Source organism: Phascolarctos cinereus, unplaced genomic scaffold (genome assembly GCF_003287225.1).
Source record: "Phascolarctos cinereus isolate Bilbo 61053 unplaced genomic scaffold, phaCin_HiC Scaffold_3;HRSCAF=262, whole genome shotgun sequence".
NCBI classification, from domain to species: Eukaryota; Metazoa; Chordata; class Mammalia; order Diprotodontia; family Phascolarctidae; genus Phascolarctos; species Phascolarctos cinereus.
Genome location: NW_027555736.1, coordinates 51,375,462 through 51,396,761, shown reverse-complemented (window position 1 = coordinate 51,396,761; position 21,300 = coordinate 51,375,462). Strand labels below are relative to the sequence as shown.

The following is a 21,300-nucleotide window of genomic DNA, read 5'->3' as shown; positions in this document are numbered from 1 at the left end:
ACTTTGGGCAGCTTGGTTTTGATGTCTGAGGGATGGCTTCAGTGACTAATTAAAAATCAAGGCAGAGTCAGTTTGCGCATTCATCCACTGCCTGTCTGAATCACATCACCGAGAGAGGAGCTCATGCTCTACTTCCTTCTCATCTGATCCACCCCAACAGTGGGAAACTGTAGTTGTCTAGTAATAAAATATAATTCTTTCCCTGTTTGCTCGCTTTAATAAAGAAATTTTAAGGAAATGTATTAAGTAGTTGAATATTTCCACTAGTCTGCTGGCTATTGGCATGGAAAAAAATCTAGTTTGCTGTAATTAGCACATGTGTGTACTTGCATAAGAAATAGAATGTGTGCAGTCAGGTGGCCCTTTGTCTCTTCTGATCAGATTTCAGTAATAAATCCAGTTATGGAGAGTGTCCAGAGGACATCCAGCAGCCTCAAGATCATGCCATATGTAGAAGGACTGGGGTTGTTTCATTGAAGAGAAGACTTAAGTGATAGCCATGTCAAGTATTTGAAGGGCTGACACATGAGTATTTTTTGGCCCCACAGAGTAAAAGTTACCAAAACTTCCTGCCTATTTGAGCTACAGTTTTTCAATTAAAAATTGAAATGGAGGCAGCTAGGTGGCTCAGTGGATAGAGCACAGGCCCTGGAGTCAGGAGGACCTGAGTTCAAATCTAGTCTCAGACACTTGATATTTACTAGCTGTGTGACCCTAGGCAAGTCACTTAACCTCATTGCCTTGCCCCCCCAAAAAAAAATTGAAATGAACTCACTTGTGAAGTAGTGGATTCTCCCTCAGCATAAGTCTTCAGGGAAAGCCCAAATGAACACTTATTATGTATGTCATAGAAGGGATCTTTTTCAAATATAGGAGAAGCTAAATGACCAATGAGGTTCCTTCCAGCTCTGAAATTCTACAGTTCTGTGAAGTACCTACCCAACCTCCATTCCATAGCTCTTTCCTTCCCATCATACAGTTCCATAAAATTTTACAAATAGGCTTATATTTTAACCAGGCTTATATTCTTGTACTGGCCTCAGTTCCTGTATCAAAGTAACAGGATCTTTCCTGGCCTCTCCCCCCACTCCCTGACTCCTTGCAACAGGCTCAGCAGATCCCAGTGGTGTCAGGTCATAAGACATAGTTTCCAGGAACAGGGTGATATTTGCTGTCACCTTGTAGTCACTTTATAGTCTGTATCCCAAGTGCTTTGTACATAGTGATAGCTTAACAAATGCTTTCTCATTAGTTTGTTTGTCTCATTGCATTATTGTACTATCTGTATCCTTCCATCTTCTCCGTGAAAATAGCATGACATACTGTTTCCAGAATTTTGCTAAAACTATATCCTCAACCATCTCTTTACTTGTTTTGGGAATCATCCCTTTGTTGCCCCTTTTTGTTCAGTTATTTCTCATGTAAAAGTCCATTCTTGTTTGCAGGGGGGGAAAAACTCCAAATCAAGCAGTTCTGCCTTCTCTTGTCAGTTATCCTCAACCCAGCTACACCAAGCAAACACCTGCCCCTTCCTTGAGCCTCCATTTTCTTCCAATATAGCCAAAAGTAATTATAATAACCCATAATAGCCTCAGCTCATACCGAGTTTTAGCACTCTTTACACTGTTTTGACGGGACCATACTACAATCTTGTATTCATCTTATATTAGCTGGTCTTGCTTCCATCTTCAGTACATTTCTTTTTTTTTTTATTAGTATATTTCTTTTCAAAAGCTAAGTTGGTCAGTGAGATCCTTGGATGTCCACTTTTTGTCCCTTTTTTCCTTTTTTTTAAATTGTTTTTTTTCCATTTTCAGTCATTCATTTTTTTCTCCCCATTCAGTCTCCCCTACTCCCATTTATCACATAAGCACAGTCAAGCAAAACTAATTCTGTTATTAGTTATGTATTTCATGAAGTAGGCAGTGATTGAGTGATCTTTTAGTTTATCAGAATTCTTAAGTCTTTCAAAAATTGTTTATTTTTATAGTATTGATGTTATAGTATAAATCAGGGGTCATCAAACTACTCTCCACCCACCCTACTCCCCAGGGCCAAATTTAGCCCTAAGCTAAGTGTGGTTTTCATTCTTTTTTTTTTCTTTTTGGCGAGGCAATGGGGTTAAGTGACTTGCCCAAGGTCACACAGCTAGTAAGTGTTAAGTGTCTAAGGCTGGATTTGAACTCAGGTCCTTCTGACTCCAAGGCCAGAGCTCTATTCACTGCACCACCTAGCTGCCCCTATGGTTTTCATTCTTTAAAAATGTAAAAAACACTCATTTCTCAAATATGTAGAGAATGGAATCAAATTTATAAGAATACAAGCCATTGCCCAGTTAATAAATGATCAAAGGATATGAACAGGCAGTTTTCAAATGCAGAAATCAAAGCTATCTATAGGCATATGAAGAAGTGCTTCAAGTCACTTTTGATTAGAGAAATGGAAATTAAAAACAGCTCTGAGGTAGCACCTCAGACCTATGGCTAATATGACAGAAAAAGGAAAATGATAAATGTTGGAGAGGATTTGGGAAAATTTGGACACCAATGCACTATAGGTAGAGATGTGAACTGATCCAACCATTCTGGAGAGCAGTTGGAATTATGCCCAAAGGGCAACCAGACTGTTTATACCCGTTAATCCAGCAATACCACTACTATGTCTGTATCCCAAAGAGATCATTAAAAAGGGAAAAGGACTACATATGCAAAAAAAAATCATAGTAGTCCTTTTCATGGGGGCAAAATATTGGAAATTGAGGGGAGGCCCATCAGTTAGGGAATGGCTGGACAAGCCGTGGTATATGAATGTAATGGAATACTATTGTGCAATAAGAAATGATGAACAGGCAGATTTCAGAAAAACCTGGAAAGATGTGTTGCAAAGTGAAACGAGCAGAACCAGGAAAACACTGCACACAGTATCAGCAACATTATGATGATCACTATGAATGACTCAGCTCTTCTCAGCAACACGATGAACCAAGATAAGTACAAAGGATTCATGAAGGAAAATGCTATCCACATCTAGATAAGGAACTGATGGACTTTGAATGAAGCTCAAAGCATACTTTTTACACTTATTTTATTTTTCTTTGTGTTTTTTTTTCTTTTGATCTATTTCTTCTTTCACAACTTCAACTAACATGGAAATATGTTTTACATGATAGCACATGTGTAACCAATATCAAATTGCCTATCATTTTCAGAAGAGGGGAGGGAGAAAAAATTGGAACTCAAAATCTTGTAAAAATGAATGCAAAAAATTGTCTTGACATGTAATTAGGGGAAAAAATAAAATACTTTTTTTTTTAATGTAGAAACCATTTTTTGCTCATAGCCTATACAGAACAGGCGTTGGGCTTTGGGGCATAATTTGCTGCCTTTGGTATAAATTGTTCTTATGATTCTACTCACTTCACTCTGTATCAGTTCATACCAGTCTTCTGTCTTATCAAAACTATTTTTTTCCTCATTTCTTATACACATTAGTAGTATTCCATTATATTCTTGTACCACAACTCTTTTTTGTCAATACAAAAAGAGCTGCTATAAATATTTTTTGTACATATAGCACCTTTTCCTCTTTTTTTTTTGATGTCTTTGTATAGATAGATCAAAGGACATAAACTAGTAACTTTTTGTGCATAATTCCAAATTGTATTCAAGAAGGGTTGGACTAATTCACAGCTCCATCAATATGCCTGTTCTTCCTCAGTGCCACCAAGATTTTGTCATTTTCTTTTTTCTATGTGCTTTATCAGTCTATTGGGTAAAATGTAGGAAACTTCAAAATTGCTTTAATTTTCATTTCTTTAATTATTAGTGACTTAGAATATTTTTCTATGTGACAGTAATCTGAGTTTCTTCCCTTGAGAACTGCTTGTTCATGTCCTTAGACCATTTATCAATTGGGGAGTGGCTTTTATTTTCTTATAAATATGAATCAGTTCTTTATGCATCTTGGGAATGAGACCATCATCAGAGAAACTTGCTGCAAAAATTTTTCCCTGTTAATTTATTTTCCTATAGATACGATTACTTAGCCTTAATGGATTTGTTCAAAGTGAAATCTTTTTAATTTTATGTAATCACAGTTGTCTTTTTTACCTGTCTGATTCTCTCTATCCTTTGTTTGGCCATAAATTTCATTCTTGAACATCTGTTCTGAGCTGACTAACCCTTAGTCCATGAGATCCTATCTATCTTTCCTCTGAACTCTTTGAAATTTGCTTTCCTCAAACCTGGGGTGCGTATCAGAATATGTCCAGATTTCCTCAGAATGTTTGTTCCTTCCTTACCTTTGAGGGGTACAAGCTTAGAAGTGGTAAGGATGGGTCAAAGAGAATGCATAGTTCATGGTTTGCAATTGTTTTCCAAAATGGTTGGAGCACTGTGTGACCCTGGGCAAGTCACTCGCACCTTAGTTTCCTTGTAGGTAAGAGGAGGGGAGTGGACTTGATGTCCTCTGAATTTGTGATCCTATGATACTATAATCACTTCACAACTCCAGCATTGCATTAATGTGCTTATCCTCTCACAGTCCCTACAACAGTTGTCATTTTCCTTTTTTTTTCTTAACCATTCTTGAAAATCTGATGGGTATGAGATGGAACCTTGGAGTTCTTCTAACTTCTATTTCTTTTATGTAATATGGAGCAGTTTTTTTCATGTGGTGTTGATAGTTTGCCTTTCTTCTTTTGAGGGTTGCCTGTTCATATGCTTTGACTATTTATCTGTTAAGGAATTGTCTTTATTCTAATATATTTTAATCATTTGCCAGACCTTAGGTATTAGAGCTTTATTAGAGAAATTTGCTGCAAATATGTTTTTCCCAGATAACTATTTTCCTTCTAATTTTAACTTCAGTGACTTAGTGCAAAATCGTTTACATTTTATGCCCAGCACATTGTCAGTTTTTGTAAAAGGTTCCATGCACAGCTGAAAATATGTATATTCCTTTATATTTCCATTTAGTAATCATGTGTCATGGTATCATCTCCATGATGTCACAGTCTTCTTCAAGAATGAAGGACCAGCAGCAACAGCAATCATCAGAGATCTATCTGACTTTTCTAAGATTCCATTCAGATCATTAATATCTTTCTTATTTGTCTTTTCATTAGATTTGTTTGAATCTGAAAAGAGTACGTTATGGTCTCCCTGTAATTTTATAATTTTTCTCTCAAGTGCTTATGCAGTCAGTCCTCAACTTTCATGGAGGTAATATTCCTAGAAAACAGTGTAAAAGTCAAAAACATGAATGTTGGTTTATTAAATCTATGGGACATAGGGGGTTAGATTCCCATGACCACTAAAAACTGTAATTTTTTGCTAGAGATTGTTGAAAATAGACTTTTCTGCGTACAATTCTTTTTTTTTTAAGGCAATTGAGGTTAAGTGACTTGCCCAGAGTCACACAGTTAGTAAGTGTCAAGTGTTTGGTCTGAGGCTGGATTTGAACACAGGTCCTCCTGACTCCAGGGCCAGTGTTCTATCCACTGTGCCACCTAGCTGCCCCCCATACAGTTCTTTATAACAAAACATTCATTCTGATAATATGCACTTTTCCTAACACAGTAACCATGAAATAACCCATAAAATGCAGGGGAGAGGAGAGGCAGCACCAGATGGAATGGAGGGGCAGGGTCAGCTATGTCAGAACAACCCCTAGGTAAAAAAGGGAAAAGGGCAACCTGCTATCTCTACTCTTCCTTTTGGCTCTGTGGTTGAACTGTTCCCAGATGTGCCACACCAGGAGCCTGGTGACATGAGGAGGTGCGACGCTCACTCAGGTGAGCACTGGCATGAAATCAGGGGTGACCATCAGCTCATTTATCCACAAACTTAGCCCCTTTTCCATTTTTTCAATTCCTTCATTGTCCCTTTGGGAGGTTACTTTAGCATTTTCTGGAGCAGATTCATGAACACTTTTACAAATACTTTCCTCCTTTTTGTGGACATAAATTTGTGCATCGCGCCTCTTTTTTTTTTTCTACTGCACACAGCAATGAATGTGCTCAGTTACCAACATGAAAGTGAAAGAGGTTATGAAGAAAATCACACAAATGCTTAAAGTCACAGAAGTTAAATGCAGAGAATATTGAGGACACCCTTTACAAAAAAGGGGGTAGAGAAAGAGAAGGAATCAGATAAGCACTAGGAGTAATCTACAGTTGAACTGATCTGTTCTTCCTTCTCTGCCCCTCCTCTCTTCACCAAGTCTTGACCCTTAGATCTGGTTCTTACATTTTCTTTCTCTTTTTAATATTCCCTTCATGATCAACCCTCCCTTCCCCTATCCCAAGTTGAAATTTGCATTGCTTATGACTGTTCCTTCCTTAAATCTTTTCTCCTTATACCCTACTTTCCCCTTGCATTATCCCTGCCTGTATCACTGTGAAGTATAATGTTTTTCTATACCAAACTCTATATTTATATATTCAGCTCTCCTTAAATCTGGTTCAGAAAGAGGGAGACCATGATATTCTTGCTCCTTTCCCCTTCTTCCACATTTCTTCCCAGTTACATTCCTTTTTCCCTCTCTTGTTTTCCCTCTCATAAAACTAACCATACGGAAGAAAACCAGATCCATATTTAACTTCTTCTGTGGCCCTTGAAGATATTAAGATTCTGAAGGGACCCTTGGCTCTCTTCCCCCTTTTAGAATATCAGAACTTCATTATTGTTTAGCACCTTCCAATTGCTTAAATTATTTATCTTTCTAAGTTATTCTTAACCCCTGCATTTGAATTTCAAGTTTCCACTTGGTTAACAATCTTTCCCCTATAAGATTATGCTCAGTTTTGTAGGCTGTTATTCTTTGTTATAAGCCTTTCTTTATCTTTTGCCTTTTTGATTATGCTGTTCTAAGATTTACTGTCCTTTATAATAGTCATTGCCAAATCTGGTGGGATCCTCTGACTGTGGTCTCTGGGTACTTGAACTCTTTCTGTCAGCTTGCAGTATTTTTTCTTTTGATGTAGAAGCTTTGGATTTTGGCTATAGCATTCCTGGCAATTTTTTAGTTTTCAGGATTTCTTCCAGGAGGTGATCAACATTTTTTTTAATTTATACTTTTCCCTTTGCTTCTAACATATGTGGACAGTTTTCCTTTATGATTTTTCAAAATGTAGTGTCTACATTTTTTGTTTCATCACGGCTTTCAATATGTCTAATGACTTCTAAATCATCTTTCTTTCACCTACTTTCCAGGTCAGTTTTTTAAATAGTAGATGCTTTACATTTTCTTTATGCTTTTTCCAGTTATTTTACTTTATTCTAATACTTCTGATTGTCTCATGAAGTTGAGTTCTGTTTGCTTCATTCTGTTTTATAGGTAGTCCACTGTTTGGGTAAGGTCTTACACTTTCTTTTCTTGGCTGTTTATTTTCATTTCATTTTCTTTCCAAACTCTAGTTTTATGTATAATTTAATTTTTTTTATCTTGTTTCATTTCTTTTAGCCCCTCTAGTAGTCTGTGTCCAAACCATTTTTCCCCCCTCTGAAGCTCAGCTTATACTTATTGCAGCCTTACTCTCTTTCTAGGTTTACCTCTTAGGTTTCTCTTAACTCATAGAATTTCTTCACTGATCTCAGTGTTTTCTTCTGTTTACTCATATTTTCCACCTCCATTCTCGGTTTGAATTTTGTGCTCAGGCCCTCACCTCCAGAGCTCTTAGATGAATTAAGTGGGCTTCTTTTGGTTCTGTCCTTTCTGTAGTCTAGATAGCACTGCTCATCTCTGGATGGTGGCTGGTATTAAGTCCTACCCTAGCTTCTGTCTTAGTCTTGTGGTGGTCTCCTATAGATTCTGTTAGAGAATGGGTAGAGTATTGGACTTGGAGTCAAGAAGACCTGAGTTCAAATCCTGTCCCAGATATTTCCTACATCTGTGACCTTGGCCAAGCCACTAAACCTCCCTTAACCTCAGTTTCCCATCTGTAAAATGGGAATAATAGCTCCTACCTGACAGGGTTGTTGCAATGATCGAATGATAAAGCCCTTTACAAGCCTTAAAGCAGTATATAAATGCTAGCTATCATTATTACTGTTACTCTTATCATTACCTTCTACTTGCACGGTGCCCCGTCAGGAGTTGGTTTCGTCCCACCTTCTGGCTCTCCCAGACTTCAGTGGGATGCTGCATCAACTGGCACCTTGATGCCGAGATGGCCCTATCTCTTACTGTGCCTCCCAGTCCTCCGAGGACAGTGACCTGAGAGAGTTTGTTCTGTCCCCTGCTGCTGTTAGGCCAGGGATCAAATCTGGCGTTAGGCCCTCAATCATGAGAACTCATCCTGGCTTTAATTCCCTTGTTCAGAGTATTCACTGGTTTCAGGTCCATTTGCAGGAGCTCATGCTGACTTCCCTGGCACAGGCCTTCTTCCCACCCCTGCCAGCTTCTGGCCTGCTTACTGAGCTCACACTGACTTCCCTGGTACAGTCCCTCTACATGCCTGCATCCCCTCCTGGCCATCTTTTTGTGCAGTTTTGGACTGGATTGAGGTGATTCCTTCTGTTTCTTTTTGTTTTCTTTATCATTAGTCTTTCTGGAATCCTTTTCAGATATTTTATCAACGCTGTAATAATCTCCTAATATATAGAATACAGTAGCCTAGCCTTCTTTGGATATGTTTTCCCTGCCCTTTACGTGAAAGTTAGCTCTTTGTAAAGCCTCTAAATAACAGTAATACCTTATGTTTCTATGATGCTTTATGTTCCTTATTTTATTTAATCATCACAATAGCCCTATGAAATATGAGTTAAAGTATCAGCTAAATTGATAGCTCAGAGAGAAAGTAGCCTGACCCAGGATCATAGTGCTAATAAATGGTGGAACTAGGTTTTAAGATTTCACGATTTCAAGTCTTTATGGTCTAAGCAGAGCAAAAGATTTTTAAACCAGTATAAGATGATTTTCCATAGGCAGCAAGCTGCTTCTTCCTGTTGGGCTGTGGGAAAAGGATGACGAGTGCAGCCCATCACACAAAGCACCAAGCAAAACATCTGATTGCCTTCCAAGGGATTCCATCCTAGACAGAGATTTATTTGCTCTCTTGGGTCTCAGATGCTAAGCCTGCTTACTCATGTTGTCAAGCACTGGGGCAGTGTAATGGGAAGAAGTATTGTGCCAGGAAAAAAAGGACCAGTTTATATTCCTGGCTCTGCTCATAAATAGCTGTGTGACTTCGGGCAAGTTATTTAACCTCTCTGAGTCTAAGCTCCCCCATACATAAAGAAAGAAGCCTGGACTACATGATCTCAAAAGTGTCCTTCCTTAAAGTGATAAAATTCTATGACCCTAAAATAGGAAAGGAGGAATGAGGCAGGAATCTTTTACAGAGGAATAGGTGGCATCCCACACAAGTAATCTCAGTTCACCTCACAGCTTCATTGATCAATGGGAATGATAGATGGAGAGACAGATGGACATTTGTCTCCTCACAACTGCTGCTGGGACCTTCAGCCATGGCTGCTGAAGACCAAGAAGAAATTCTCCTGACCACATCTGTGGCACTGTCAAATGATTCAAATGTGGGAATGACATAAAAGAAGAGACGTCATCTATTGCATGCTTTGCCGCTGCACCCTAAGCACTATGAGACCTTTCCCTCTGACCTGCAGCTGAAACCTCCTCTTTGTATCATGTCACCCCCGTTTTACTGTGAGCACCTTAAGAATAGGAGCCGTGTCCCCAGCACTTAGCACAGGGCTTGGCAGAGTCATTGCTTAATAAATGCTTTTTCACTTATTCATTCATTCATAGATAAACAGAATTTTTATGGTGGGCCAGGTGCTTCTCTAAGCTCTGAGGATACAGATGCAAGCAGACAAGATCGTCCTTGCCTTAAAAGAGCTTACACTCTAGTGAGTAAGACAGCACTTAGAGGGGAACTGGAAAGCCAGGGACAGGGGACACCTTCATGGGGGCAGGGGACCTCCTGAGGAGGAAGGGAAGTCCAGAGAGGGAGCATGGAATGGTGGTCCAGGGTAGGGACTCAGCAATCTAGAGAGTAGGCAGAGGTTGCTCTAGGGTGCTAAAGCAATGCCGTGACCTAATTTTAAGGACAGCAGAAGAGTTCCTTTAAGTATATTTTATTTCAGACTCGTCCCAGTTCAATTCAATAAACATTTCTTAAGCATCTGCTACATAGCATGTTTTGTTCTAGACCCTGGATGTACAGACACAAAAATGAAAATAACCCTTGCCCTCAAGGAGCTTACTGATAAATTGAAGTGTACATAGTTTGGTTTTACAGCTGTCTGTGTATATGGTGTGTGTGTGTGTACAAATATACACACACACACACACAGAGACACACATACATATACATATATGTGTATACGTGTGTGTGTGTGTGTGTGTATGTGTTAAATTGCAGCCTTCTCTAGTGCAAGGTAGAGAGGGAGGGAGGGAGATGTTTTGGAATTTAAAATGGAACCAAAAAAATAAATTTTTTTAAAAGAGAGAGCATTCCAGGCATGGAGGACAGCAGATAGAATATAACATATGGGAAAGAGCAGGTAAGCCAGTTTGGCTGGAACGTTGATATCTCTGTTAAAGGAGAAAGCCATTCCTCACATCCTGATTTCAGTTAGTGTTCTCTTCAGTTCAGGTAGAAAGGTAGAACAAGGCTAAGTCAAATCCAGCATCTTTTAACAGCCTCAAGGTGCCTCAGGGGACCCTGATGTCATAATAGGTCTTGCCTTGCTGGAGTGGAGCCCCTTTGGAAGTTTGAACTTTTCTGATGCTGATTTAGGTAATTCCTAGACTCTTATCTTGGTTCCCATCACAGGAAACAAACCTTAAGGTATTAGAAAGTATTCCTCACTTCCTAAAGTCAGATCATCTTGTAGTTTTCATTTGTGTGTCAGCTCTTGCTCTAAACAATACACAAGATGACTGACTTTGATAGACTGAGCTCTTCTCAGCTCAGATGGTGTAAGACAATTCCAAAAGACTCCTGATGGAAAATGCTATCTACATCCAGAGAAAGAGCTATGGAGTCTGAATGCAGATCGAAGCATACTATTTGCTCTTTCTTTTGTTGTTTTTTGTTTTCTCTTTCTCAAGGCTTTTCCCTTTTATTCTGATTCTTCTTCCTTGACATGACTAATGTGGAAATATGTTTAATATGATCATACATGTATAGCCTATATCAGATTGCATGCCATCTTGGGGAGGGGGGAGAATTTAGAACTAAAAATCTTATAAAAACGAATGTTGAAAACTAAAAATTAACTAATTTTTTTTAAAAACAATGCACAAAAAATAAGATTTAAGATTATCAAGCCTCTAGCCAGTTTGAAGAGTTTCTTCAGACAGTAAGCCTTCATAAGAATGGAGTTGACAGATTGGTTGTGTAGCTTTTATTTTGGAACAGTGCACAACTGCCTTGTGTTTGGTTTTGCTCAGACTCTGGTGATTCTTGAAGTATTTTCTCTTAGGGCGTCTGTGTGGAAGAAGTGTATGAAGGAGAATATTTAAGTTAAGCCAGGATTTGGCGTGCCTTTTGCCACAAGTAGAATGTTGGCTTTTTTTCCATTGATGTCCGAATCGGACATTCCTTCACACGATCCTTGTTCTGAGCCTGGACATAAAGCTCTGCCTACGTTAATGCATTTTGGCAGTATTTTTGTGACAGAACCATGTCCTCTTCTTTTTCAGGGCCTGACATTTGAAGAGGTGGAAAACTTCTTTACTTTCCTGAAGAATATTAATGATGTGGACACTGCCCTGAGCTTTTACCACATGGCAGGAGCATCCCTGGACAAAGGTAATCCTTGGAGCTGAGTTAGACGACCTGGAGTATAGCATGAAAGGTGAATGTTAAGCTTATGGCTTCCTTGGGGCCCACTGCTCCCCACAGTGTGGATGTTATTTGAACTTGCTCCCAAGTAGAGAATCTCATTGTCATCATCCAGATCTTACCTTTGACACGAGAGAACCCAGTTTAGCAAACATGGCTCTTTGCTAAGAATCCTGGTGGGACAGTCCTCACCTCTACTACTGTATAGTGACTTGTGTCATCAGGTATATGCACAGTTTTTTATTGTTCCTTTATGTTTACTGATGCAGTATGGTGGAAAGTAGGACTCTGAATTTGAAATGTGTGAATTTGTGTGACTTTGGACAAATCCATCTATCTCTCTGAGCCTTCATTACCTCGTGTAAAAAATGGAACTAATAATATTTATACTACATATTGTACAGTAACTCATAAGCTTCAACCTTTCTGTCTTTGTCAGAGTAAAGTGCCGTATTCAGTCTTCTGGTACAGTAGGAGCTGTGGGCTAAGGAAGGCTGGTCCATACCATCCCTGGTCCATACCATCCCTACCCCTTTCTGCCATGGCCTGAAACCTTTATTTTGTGGGCGGCCCAACTTGTTCCTGCAGCCCTAGGCCACAGGCTCAGCAGCAGCCTGAGGCCACAAAGGGGGCCACTATTTATTGTAGTATTTGCATCTTTCTTAGCCATCTAACAGGTATAAAACTGCTGCCATTTTATTAGGTTCCTGCTTTTCATGTGTCTTGGTAAAGTTTTTGAGCATTGTACCCCTACCTCCATTTTTACATAAGCTCTTTGGGTTTTTTTTTAATTGTGCCATTTTGCATAGCCCAGTGATTTGGGGAAACACATGTCTCAGAAGGGCCGTTCAGACGTATTCTGCTTGACCACAAAGGTCAGAACCAGGAACACAGGGTGGAAGCTGTGGAAAAGGAGACAAGTTTGATATAAGCAAAAACTTCCCAACAGAGGTACTTGCAAGTGGAATGTGCTTTCAGGGGAAGTAGTGAAGGAGTCTTGAGTAGGTGCAGAATGGACTAGAGAGAGCCTCTGAGACATGATCCCTTCCAATTCTGAAATGGTGTAATTTTATAAGATCTTAAAGATGCTGACCATAAGATGCAATCTGCACATGTACTGGACCTTGATTGTTACCTTCTGTTTGAAGGCAAGCCGAAATGGCTTGAATGAGCAGGCAGAGATTACAAGAACTGCCTGAAACACTGCGTTTTATATTAAGCAATGTCAAGTGAACAGAGCACAGGAGAGGTGGGAACTTGTTTGTGTTTCTGACCCATTAGCATCCAGCAAATGCATTAAAAAGGATAAGTTTTTCAGATTAGCAGAAAATAGGCACCTGAAAGGAAGGAACACAGAACAGGAAGGAAGGAAATAAGCATTTATTAAGCCCTGTTTTCTAGACATTGTGCTAAGTGCTTTAGAAATATTACCTCATTTAATTTTACAGGTTAAGTTGTTTGAGAGTGGGAGGGTGGGTATCAGAAAACGATCTGTCTGTGAAGTTCCATCCTCACTTCTGCAGAAGTTGGAGTAGCCATTCCTTTTATAGTATTAGCATTGGTGTGGAACTCAGTGACATTGTTCTGTAGACTAGTCTCCTGAAAGATGTTCTAACTTTGAGCTTCTGTTTTCAACTGTTTTGCCCATGTAAACTGAGGCAGATGCTCTATTTAGGGAATTTAGTTCTCTTTTTCCTCCAAAAGGGAAAGATACCCAGAGAATACAGAGGCCAGTTCTCAAGATCTAAATCCCGTTTTTCCCTAAAGGGAGGAAAACCAGAGGAAGATAATGCCTGTGAAATTAAAGATGATTTTTATTAAGTAGGGAAGAAAAACGTGTGGATGGCAACTACCCAGCCTATGCTGAGCAGCCCCCTAAGTAATAAATGGGGAGAGTTTGTATATTTTCAAACAAAGAAAGGCAGGGAAAAGGGAAGAAAAGGTAGGAAATCTTAAAGAGGAATGAGTTAGGGGAATTCCCAAGAGGAATTCCAGGAGCTGTAGCCCTTTGATATACAAATCAGAATGCATTCTTGGTGATAAGCAGTCCATAGCTCAAGGCACGAGCAGAGACTGTAAGATGATGTCTCCACAAACCAGGATGTATCGGAGAGCTCCATAAACAATAGTTAGGAGAGTCTCTTAAGATAAGAACTTCTCTTTTAAGAGAAGTCCATAAACCACCAGATGGCTCAGGATCTACTTCAAAGCTGGTATGAGCTTACTTGGCTTCAGAGTTGCAGATTTTCTGCACATCCAGCTGGGTTTACTCTTGGTTACTGGAAAAGATTGTTGGTATGTCAAATCACTCTGTATCTTAGCTAATGCAGCCAGTCCTCACACAGCCCTTCTTGGTTACCTGGACAATTGGAGAGCTCAGGTGCACTCATCAGGCAATGATAGAACAGTGGAGAATTTTGCTAGTGATCTTAACTGATCTTAACTGTAGTAGATGTAGGGATATTTTCAAGTCTTGGCTCCCAGATCATGGGGACAGGGGACAAGATGTAGAAAGTACTTAGATATCACTCCAGCTTGAGACTGAGACTAGCATTTTTCTTCTGAGGCACATTGCCCACTCTAAAGAAGTTGTTCTCTTTTCTTGTACGTGCCCCATGTCAATTCTTGCCCCATTTTGTCTGCTGTAGCCCCTCATTCACATGGCTTCTTCCATCCTACCCCAAATGAAAATACAAGTTGGCAACTTTCAAGTACTTATTGACTGACTAGCCCACTAGAGAGGGATAAAGGGAAATGCTTTGAGGAGCAGAGCAGTCATATTACAGTAAAGATACACTCTCCATTTCCTTCTCTTTATGTCTTGCAGTATGTTCCTTATGCTCTCATGCTGTCAGAAAAGTCTCTACCCAGGCAACTTCAAGAGTACCTTTCCATTTGCCTCCTGGATAAAACCCTCTTGTCTGTGTACCAGTAGGATAAGACATAGAGACTTGTCCATGAGGAACAGAATCTTGAAGCTTTTGGGGATGATTGCAGCCACAGGCTCTGTCTGTAACTAATGTGGATTTATCTCCCTCAGGAATATACCAGAGTCTTTTTGATTCCTTCTTTCTGTACCTACCTTTGTCAAGTTAAGATGGATTAGATCCCAGGATACATCTCTGCTATGAGGACATCATCAGGGAACATGCAGCCCAGGCATAATAGTTTGGCTGATACTGACTGTAGCCACAACATGTGAAAACTGCTGCACCCTCTTCTCCCCCTCTCTGAAGATTTGGGGCTCCTTTTTGAACCTCATCTTCTTCCTTAGAGTGAACCATTAGCTGTCCAGCTTCTGGTGAGCAATAGAAGCTCCCTTTCTCCCTCCCTACTGGTGTGAGGAGGTCCAGGCTCCATCCAGGTTTGGCCTCACAGGACCAGATAGACATAGAATCCAACTATATTCAGCTCAGAAGACAAATTCCCTTCAGTGATGCACAGGATTGGAGGCCTCTGGGCCTTGTTCCCTTTCTACTGCCTGTTAGAGAAGTCTGGGTGCTCTGTCTAGTTATATGACACCCTTTTCCCCTTATACTCCATGCCCAGAACCCCACCCATCCAGGCTGAATTTCTAATGACTAAAGACAAAAAGTTCTGATAGGAAGTTAGGAGAAGTAAGATCAAACAGAGCATGCAAAAGCCAATGATAAAGGCATGGAGGGTTTTTTTAGATGGTACAGTGGAAAGACAGCTGGATTTGGCAGCAATTCAAGGCTCTGGGTTCAAATCTCATTTCTCTCACTTATTCTCTGTGGGACCCTAGGCAAATCACTTCCACTCTCTGAAAGCCAAGACCAGAAAACCAGATAATTGATAATCCTCAAAGTCACCCAAAAAGCACTTAGATTTTTACCTGATATTCTTCCCCTGACCTTTGAGTGAAAGAACTTCCTGATAGTGGAGCTAGTATGGCTCTGACGCAGGTCTGCAGTCCCCTTCACTACACATCATTCAGAATCAGTTAACCTCTGATCTCCCTAGTGCTCGGAGCACCTTTGACTTAGCCAGTCAGCCTAGACCGGTTCCGCAGCCCACATCCTATGACTGAGCTGACTCTTCCCGTTTGACACTGTGGGCCAGCGCATCGTGCCTTTAGCTTAGCAGAGATGCCTGCAGGTGAGAGGCTTCAACAACAGAAGCCTCCAGGAGGTAGCATGAAGAATATCACAACAGCAGAAGAGCGTGAGTGCATGCATGCATGCACCCCACCTCTGGTCATGTAGAGGAATGTCTGGTACATTGAAAGTGATGGAAAATGTCTAATTACCAAATAGTAGGTCTCCTCCCCCCCCCTTTTTTTTTCTCCTTAGGATGCTATCTGTATAGGAATGCCCTCTGAAACTGTGCTAGACTCCACAAAATGGCCTGAATTCACAGGATTCTCCCATCCTACATTGCCAAACATCTTTCACCAGGCAGTTCATGTTTCCTTAATGCCAAAAAGTTCCCAGGCATTATAATCTTTTAAAATGTCTGAGATTGCCAAAGGTTCCCCATCGAACCAAAGGGCTAGAGACAAAGGCAAAGGAAACTCTTGCTACCTTTGATCATCCCCTGCTGGCAGATTGAAAAAATAGCATCTCCTGTCACCCCGAACAGCAGCAGCCTCACGTTTTGACCAAGCAGAGCTGTGGAAAAGTTCATATAATGGAAGTCACACAAAGCAGGGTTTTAAATTCCCCATCTTCGGTGCCTGAAGTTAAATACTAAATATGGCCTCAACACGAGATGTCCAGCATCCCTGTAGCAGTGGATAGCAGCACTATCCTGATAAGGAGTCAGGAACCCAAGGGCTCCAGTCCAAGCTCGTCTCCTAATTCGCAGTAGGTGTATCTCACAGATATCTCGGGTTCAGTTTTAGACCACCACAATAAAGCAGATATCTCAATAAAACGAGTCACATGAATTTGTTTTTATTTCCCGGCACGTGTAAAAATTATGTTTACACTATACTGTAGTCTGTTAGTATTGTGTCTAAAAAATAATGACTGTAACTTAATTTTAAAATAATTTATTGCTAAAAAATGCTAACCATTATCTGAGCTTTCAGGGAGTTTTTCTGAGCCTTTATCTTTTTTGCTGAGTCTTGCCTCAGTGTTGATAGTTGCTGCCTGATCAGGGGTGGCAGTGGCAATTTCATAAAATAAGGCAACAAGGAAGTTTTACACATTGATTGACTCTTCATTACATTTGCACATTTAGAGGCTATTGTAAGGTTATTAATTGGCCTAATTTCAGTATTGCTGTATCTGGAAATGGGGAGAAAGAGAAAGACAGGGAACAGCTGGTCAGTGGAATAGTCAGAACACACGCGGCATTTATCAATTAAGTTGACCTTCTCATGTGGGCACCCCAAAACAGTTATAGTAGTGACATCCAAGGTCACTGATCACAAATCATAGATATAATAATAATGAAAAGGTTTGAAATATGGTGAGAATTACCAAAATGTGACACAGATACACAATGTGAGCACATGCTATTGGAAAAATGGCACCAGTAGGCTTGCTTGACCCAAGGTTGCCACAGACCTTCAGTTTGTTTTTTAAAACAACAAACATGCAATATCTGTGAAGCTCAATAAAACAAGCTATGCTTATAGATCACTGTAGCCTATATGACCCACAGATTCTTCATTTGTTTCAAAAAATACATGCAAGGCATACTGGCTGATCTTTAAGGTCCATTCCAGCTTATAAATCTGTGAGTAACACTGAAAGATAGCGGAAAATGGGATTTTTAAAGTATCCAGAAATATATAATACCACTTTTTAAATATCCTAAATTACCAAGTAATTTACCAAGTAAATTACCAAGAAATATATTAAACAATTGGCAAGTAAAAAGCCCAGCCAGTTTTCTTTTGAAATATACATCACTGTTTTAAAATAGCAGTTTTTGTTGTTTTTTTAAGCTAAGAAAACAGTTCCTGTGACTTTTTCAGAATCCAGTGACAATATGCTAAAGCTATCATGGGGAAGTTGCTGACATGATGTAAAGAACCCTGAACCTGTGAAAATGCCACACATTCACTTCTCCAGACTAGCTCCAAAGCTTGGCCATGCTACTGCAAAGCAAGGCTAACAGCCCCAACAAGTTTAAAAGGCTAGAATACAGAAGCCATCATGTAGTTGCCAATTAGATTTTAATATTTGTCTTTATTAAAAAGTAGTTCACATTTACATAGTGCTTTATGATTCATTTTCCTTATGGCAAAAACCTATGACATAGGTAATATCTTGACATAGCTTTCATGGTCCAAACAGAAGAAGAAAATTAATTTAAAAGAACAATAGGCTGAATTACTGCCTTTGTCAAATTTTAGGGTATAGATGAAAGGACTGGGAGTGTTAGTGAGAATTGCAGGCCAATGAACCAAGGGTGTAACTGACTGATGACCAGGCAGTGATCTTGGGGTAGTTCCTGGGGTACACGTGTCAATTCAGCCTACTCTTATGTATTCTTGCTAATGTAGGCAATCAGCGGCCTAGAAAAGAGCAAGTCTCATAAACTGCCTTTGGCACTGCAGTCCATGAAATGAAAATGAGGTTTGCCTACTTATTTTGTTCTTTCTAGATGCATACATATGCACTGAGTCAATGATTCAGGGGGAACCTGCAGCCTCGAGGCCACATGTGGCCCTCTAAGTCCTCAAGTGCAGTGCTTTGATTGAATCTGAACTTCACATAATAAATCCCCTTAATAAAAGGATTTGTTCTATGAAACTTGGGCTCAGTCAAAAGGCTGCACCCAAGGACCTAGAAAGCCTTGAGGCCACAGGTTCCCCACCCCTGGATTAGCCCTACCATCTACCTCACTCCTTATCAATAATGATAATAATTATTATTGTTATTATTATAGCTCACATTTATTTAGCACCTACCATGTGCCAAGCACTTTATAAATATTGTCTCCTTTGATTCTCACAACAGCCCTGGGAGGTAGATGCTGTTATTATCTCCATTTTACAGTTGAGGAAACTAAGGCAAACAGAGGCTAAGTGACTTGCTTAGATTAAATAGCTAGTAAGTTTTTGAGGCAGGATTTGAATTCAGATGTTCCCAACTCCAGGCCCAGCACCCTATCTGCTGTGCCACCTAACTGCCTCTCTTCCCTTACTTGCAATTTCTTCTGCCATTATGTACATCAACCCTGGATTATTCGTTTTGACTGAGAGGAACGGAAGCATGGAGAATCGCAAGCAAAAGTAATTTACGATGGATTTGGAGATGCATTCTGTGCACTTGGGGATGGCATCCAGAGTGGTAGGACTGGACTGGGAGGCCTGAGACCAAGGCCTTGCTCCCAGCTTGGTTGTCATTAATTAGCCGTGACCCTGGACAAGTTGTTTAGCTTCTCAGTGCATCACTTCCTTCATCAGTGAAATGGAGGAAGAGGAGTTGGATTGTAGAGGTGATCTTTAAGTCTCCAGCTCTGGCTCTGTGAAGGAAGCAGCCCAAGTACAAGCTGTCTGGCAGAGAGAAGTCAGCAAGCTGCTGCTGCTGCTGCTGCTGCTGCTGTTCCATTGAGTAGAAAACCTGTGTTTGGATAATCAGAAATCAGACTATATATCAGACTAAAAAAGCCTCATTGGAACGATTGCAATAGTAGGGAATAAGATTTAGAATAATTAATCATAAAAATAATTAATGTCGAGGTACTGGATATTGCTGACACTTCTGTTAACATAATTTACTGTTAGACCTAAAATAGTCTGTCTTTGCCAGTCATCAATGCCTATCCGTGAATGAGTGTTTGAATATCTAGAGACATTTCTGTTATATTTTATCTTTTTAAACATGGCACAGAGCCTTAAGGTAATAAATCATTACCCTTCAGGAAAGAACTATAAGCAAAAGTCTAACTAATAACTTTGCTAATTCTTTTCTCCCTAACTAGCCTTAGCATACATTTCCTTGTCTTTCATGTTTGATAATGCTGATAGTTGTCTGCATATTGAAGAATAGCTAATACACAATTAGCATCTTTTTCCCTGCCATACTCACTAAAGGTTTTCCTTTAGAAAACTGTAGCCATCCCTTATAGACTCTCTTATTTGTGAATCTTCTTCCTTGCATGTTGTTCTAAGTGGGTTTCTCTTCCTCCAGTGTCCATTTAAGTGATATTCCTGGTACAAGGTCACATTGCATCAGTTTTGACATTGCAGAAGCCATGTCCACTAGACTCTGTCATTGAGAGAACGACATTTAAATTAAAGACAGGCTATGTCGCACCAGGTTGAACCTAACCCTGCATTTAGCATTGTTCATTGTGCTCCAAGGGAATAGGACATTTGGAGATTGGTAAACTCTCTGAAGTCACTGACATCCAAGCCCATAGAGCTGTACCTTCCTTAGCTATATTTTCTCTCTCTCTCTCTCTCTCTCTCTCTCTCTCTCTCTCTCTCTCTCTCTCTCTCTCTCTCTCTCTCTCTCTCTCTGTCTCTCTCTCTCTGTCTGTCTCACACACACACACACACACACACACACACACACACACACACAAAATTAGACAGTCTCTCAAGGGCTTTCTGAGTAGTTTAAGAAGTCTGTTGAAGAAGGTAATGGAAGATTGTGCATAACTCCTTCCCTGATGGTTTGCTCTGATGGAAAGTTGGAAACATTTGAGTTGAAACTAGATTCCTCAATCCTCCGTCACTCAGGAGGCTTCTTTTCCACATGGGAAAATATAGGCCTGCCAGGTAAAATTATTAAAACCATTATAAAGCACCTTTTACCAGTGATTCAGTTATTCTGTGGGTCAAATCATCTCCTCTTGTAGACAAAGATAGTACATTTCATGTTATATCTCCCAGTAGTAAATAGAGTTCTAGACTTGGAGTCCGTAAGACCTGACTTTTAATGGTACCTCTGACATTTACTAAATCTGTGTTCATGGGGAGCTCTCAATCTCTCTAAGCCTCAGTTTACTCATTTTTAAAATGCAGATGAAAATCCTTGTGCCACCTACCTCACAGTGTTGTGACAGTGAAAGCATTTTGGAAACTTTAAGCCAGTATAGAAATGAGTCATTGGTGTCCTTATTAGACTTGGAAATTTTGGTCCATAAGACTGTCTGTCTTGAAATCCCTTCATAATCATTTCTTCTACCTCATACCAGTATTGTCTGATATGGAAAGGGGGAGAAAGTGTGTGTGGTGAAAGGAAGGCAAGGAATAAGCTAGCAAAACTGTGTCATAGTTTAAAAATTGGCTTTGTCCCTAGCCCTAAATATTTTTCTTGGAAGTGTCTGTTAAGTTGTTAACGTGACTCTTGTCACATTCAAGGCCTTAGAGGGCTCTGAGGGGTTTTAGCGAGTAGTATCTGGCACATCATGGGCTCCTGAATGAATAATCAATCTGGGTAGAGCTCAGCGGGGGCAGCTAGATGGCACCATAGTGCATAGAGCACCGGAATCAAAAAGACTTACCTTCCTGAGTTCAAATCTGGCCTCAGACACTCACTAGCTGTGTGGCCCTGGGCAAG

The 21,300-nt window shown here is 40.1% G+C and overlaps 1 protein-coding gene across 1 annotated transcript in view; it reads left to right on the top strand.

Annotated features, from left to right (window-relative positions):
* The window catches only part of MICU1 (mitochondrial calcium uptake 1), a 230,077-nt gene that overhangs the window by 190,869 nt on the left and 17,908 nt on the right, over positions 1–21,300 (top strand). Inside the window, 1 exon segment of the mRNA XM_078150834.1 lies at positions 11,671–11,779. Coding sequence (XP_078006960.1) covers positions 11,671–11,779 — 109 coding nt within the window.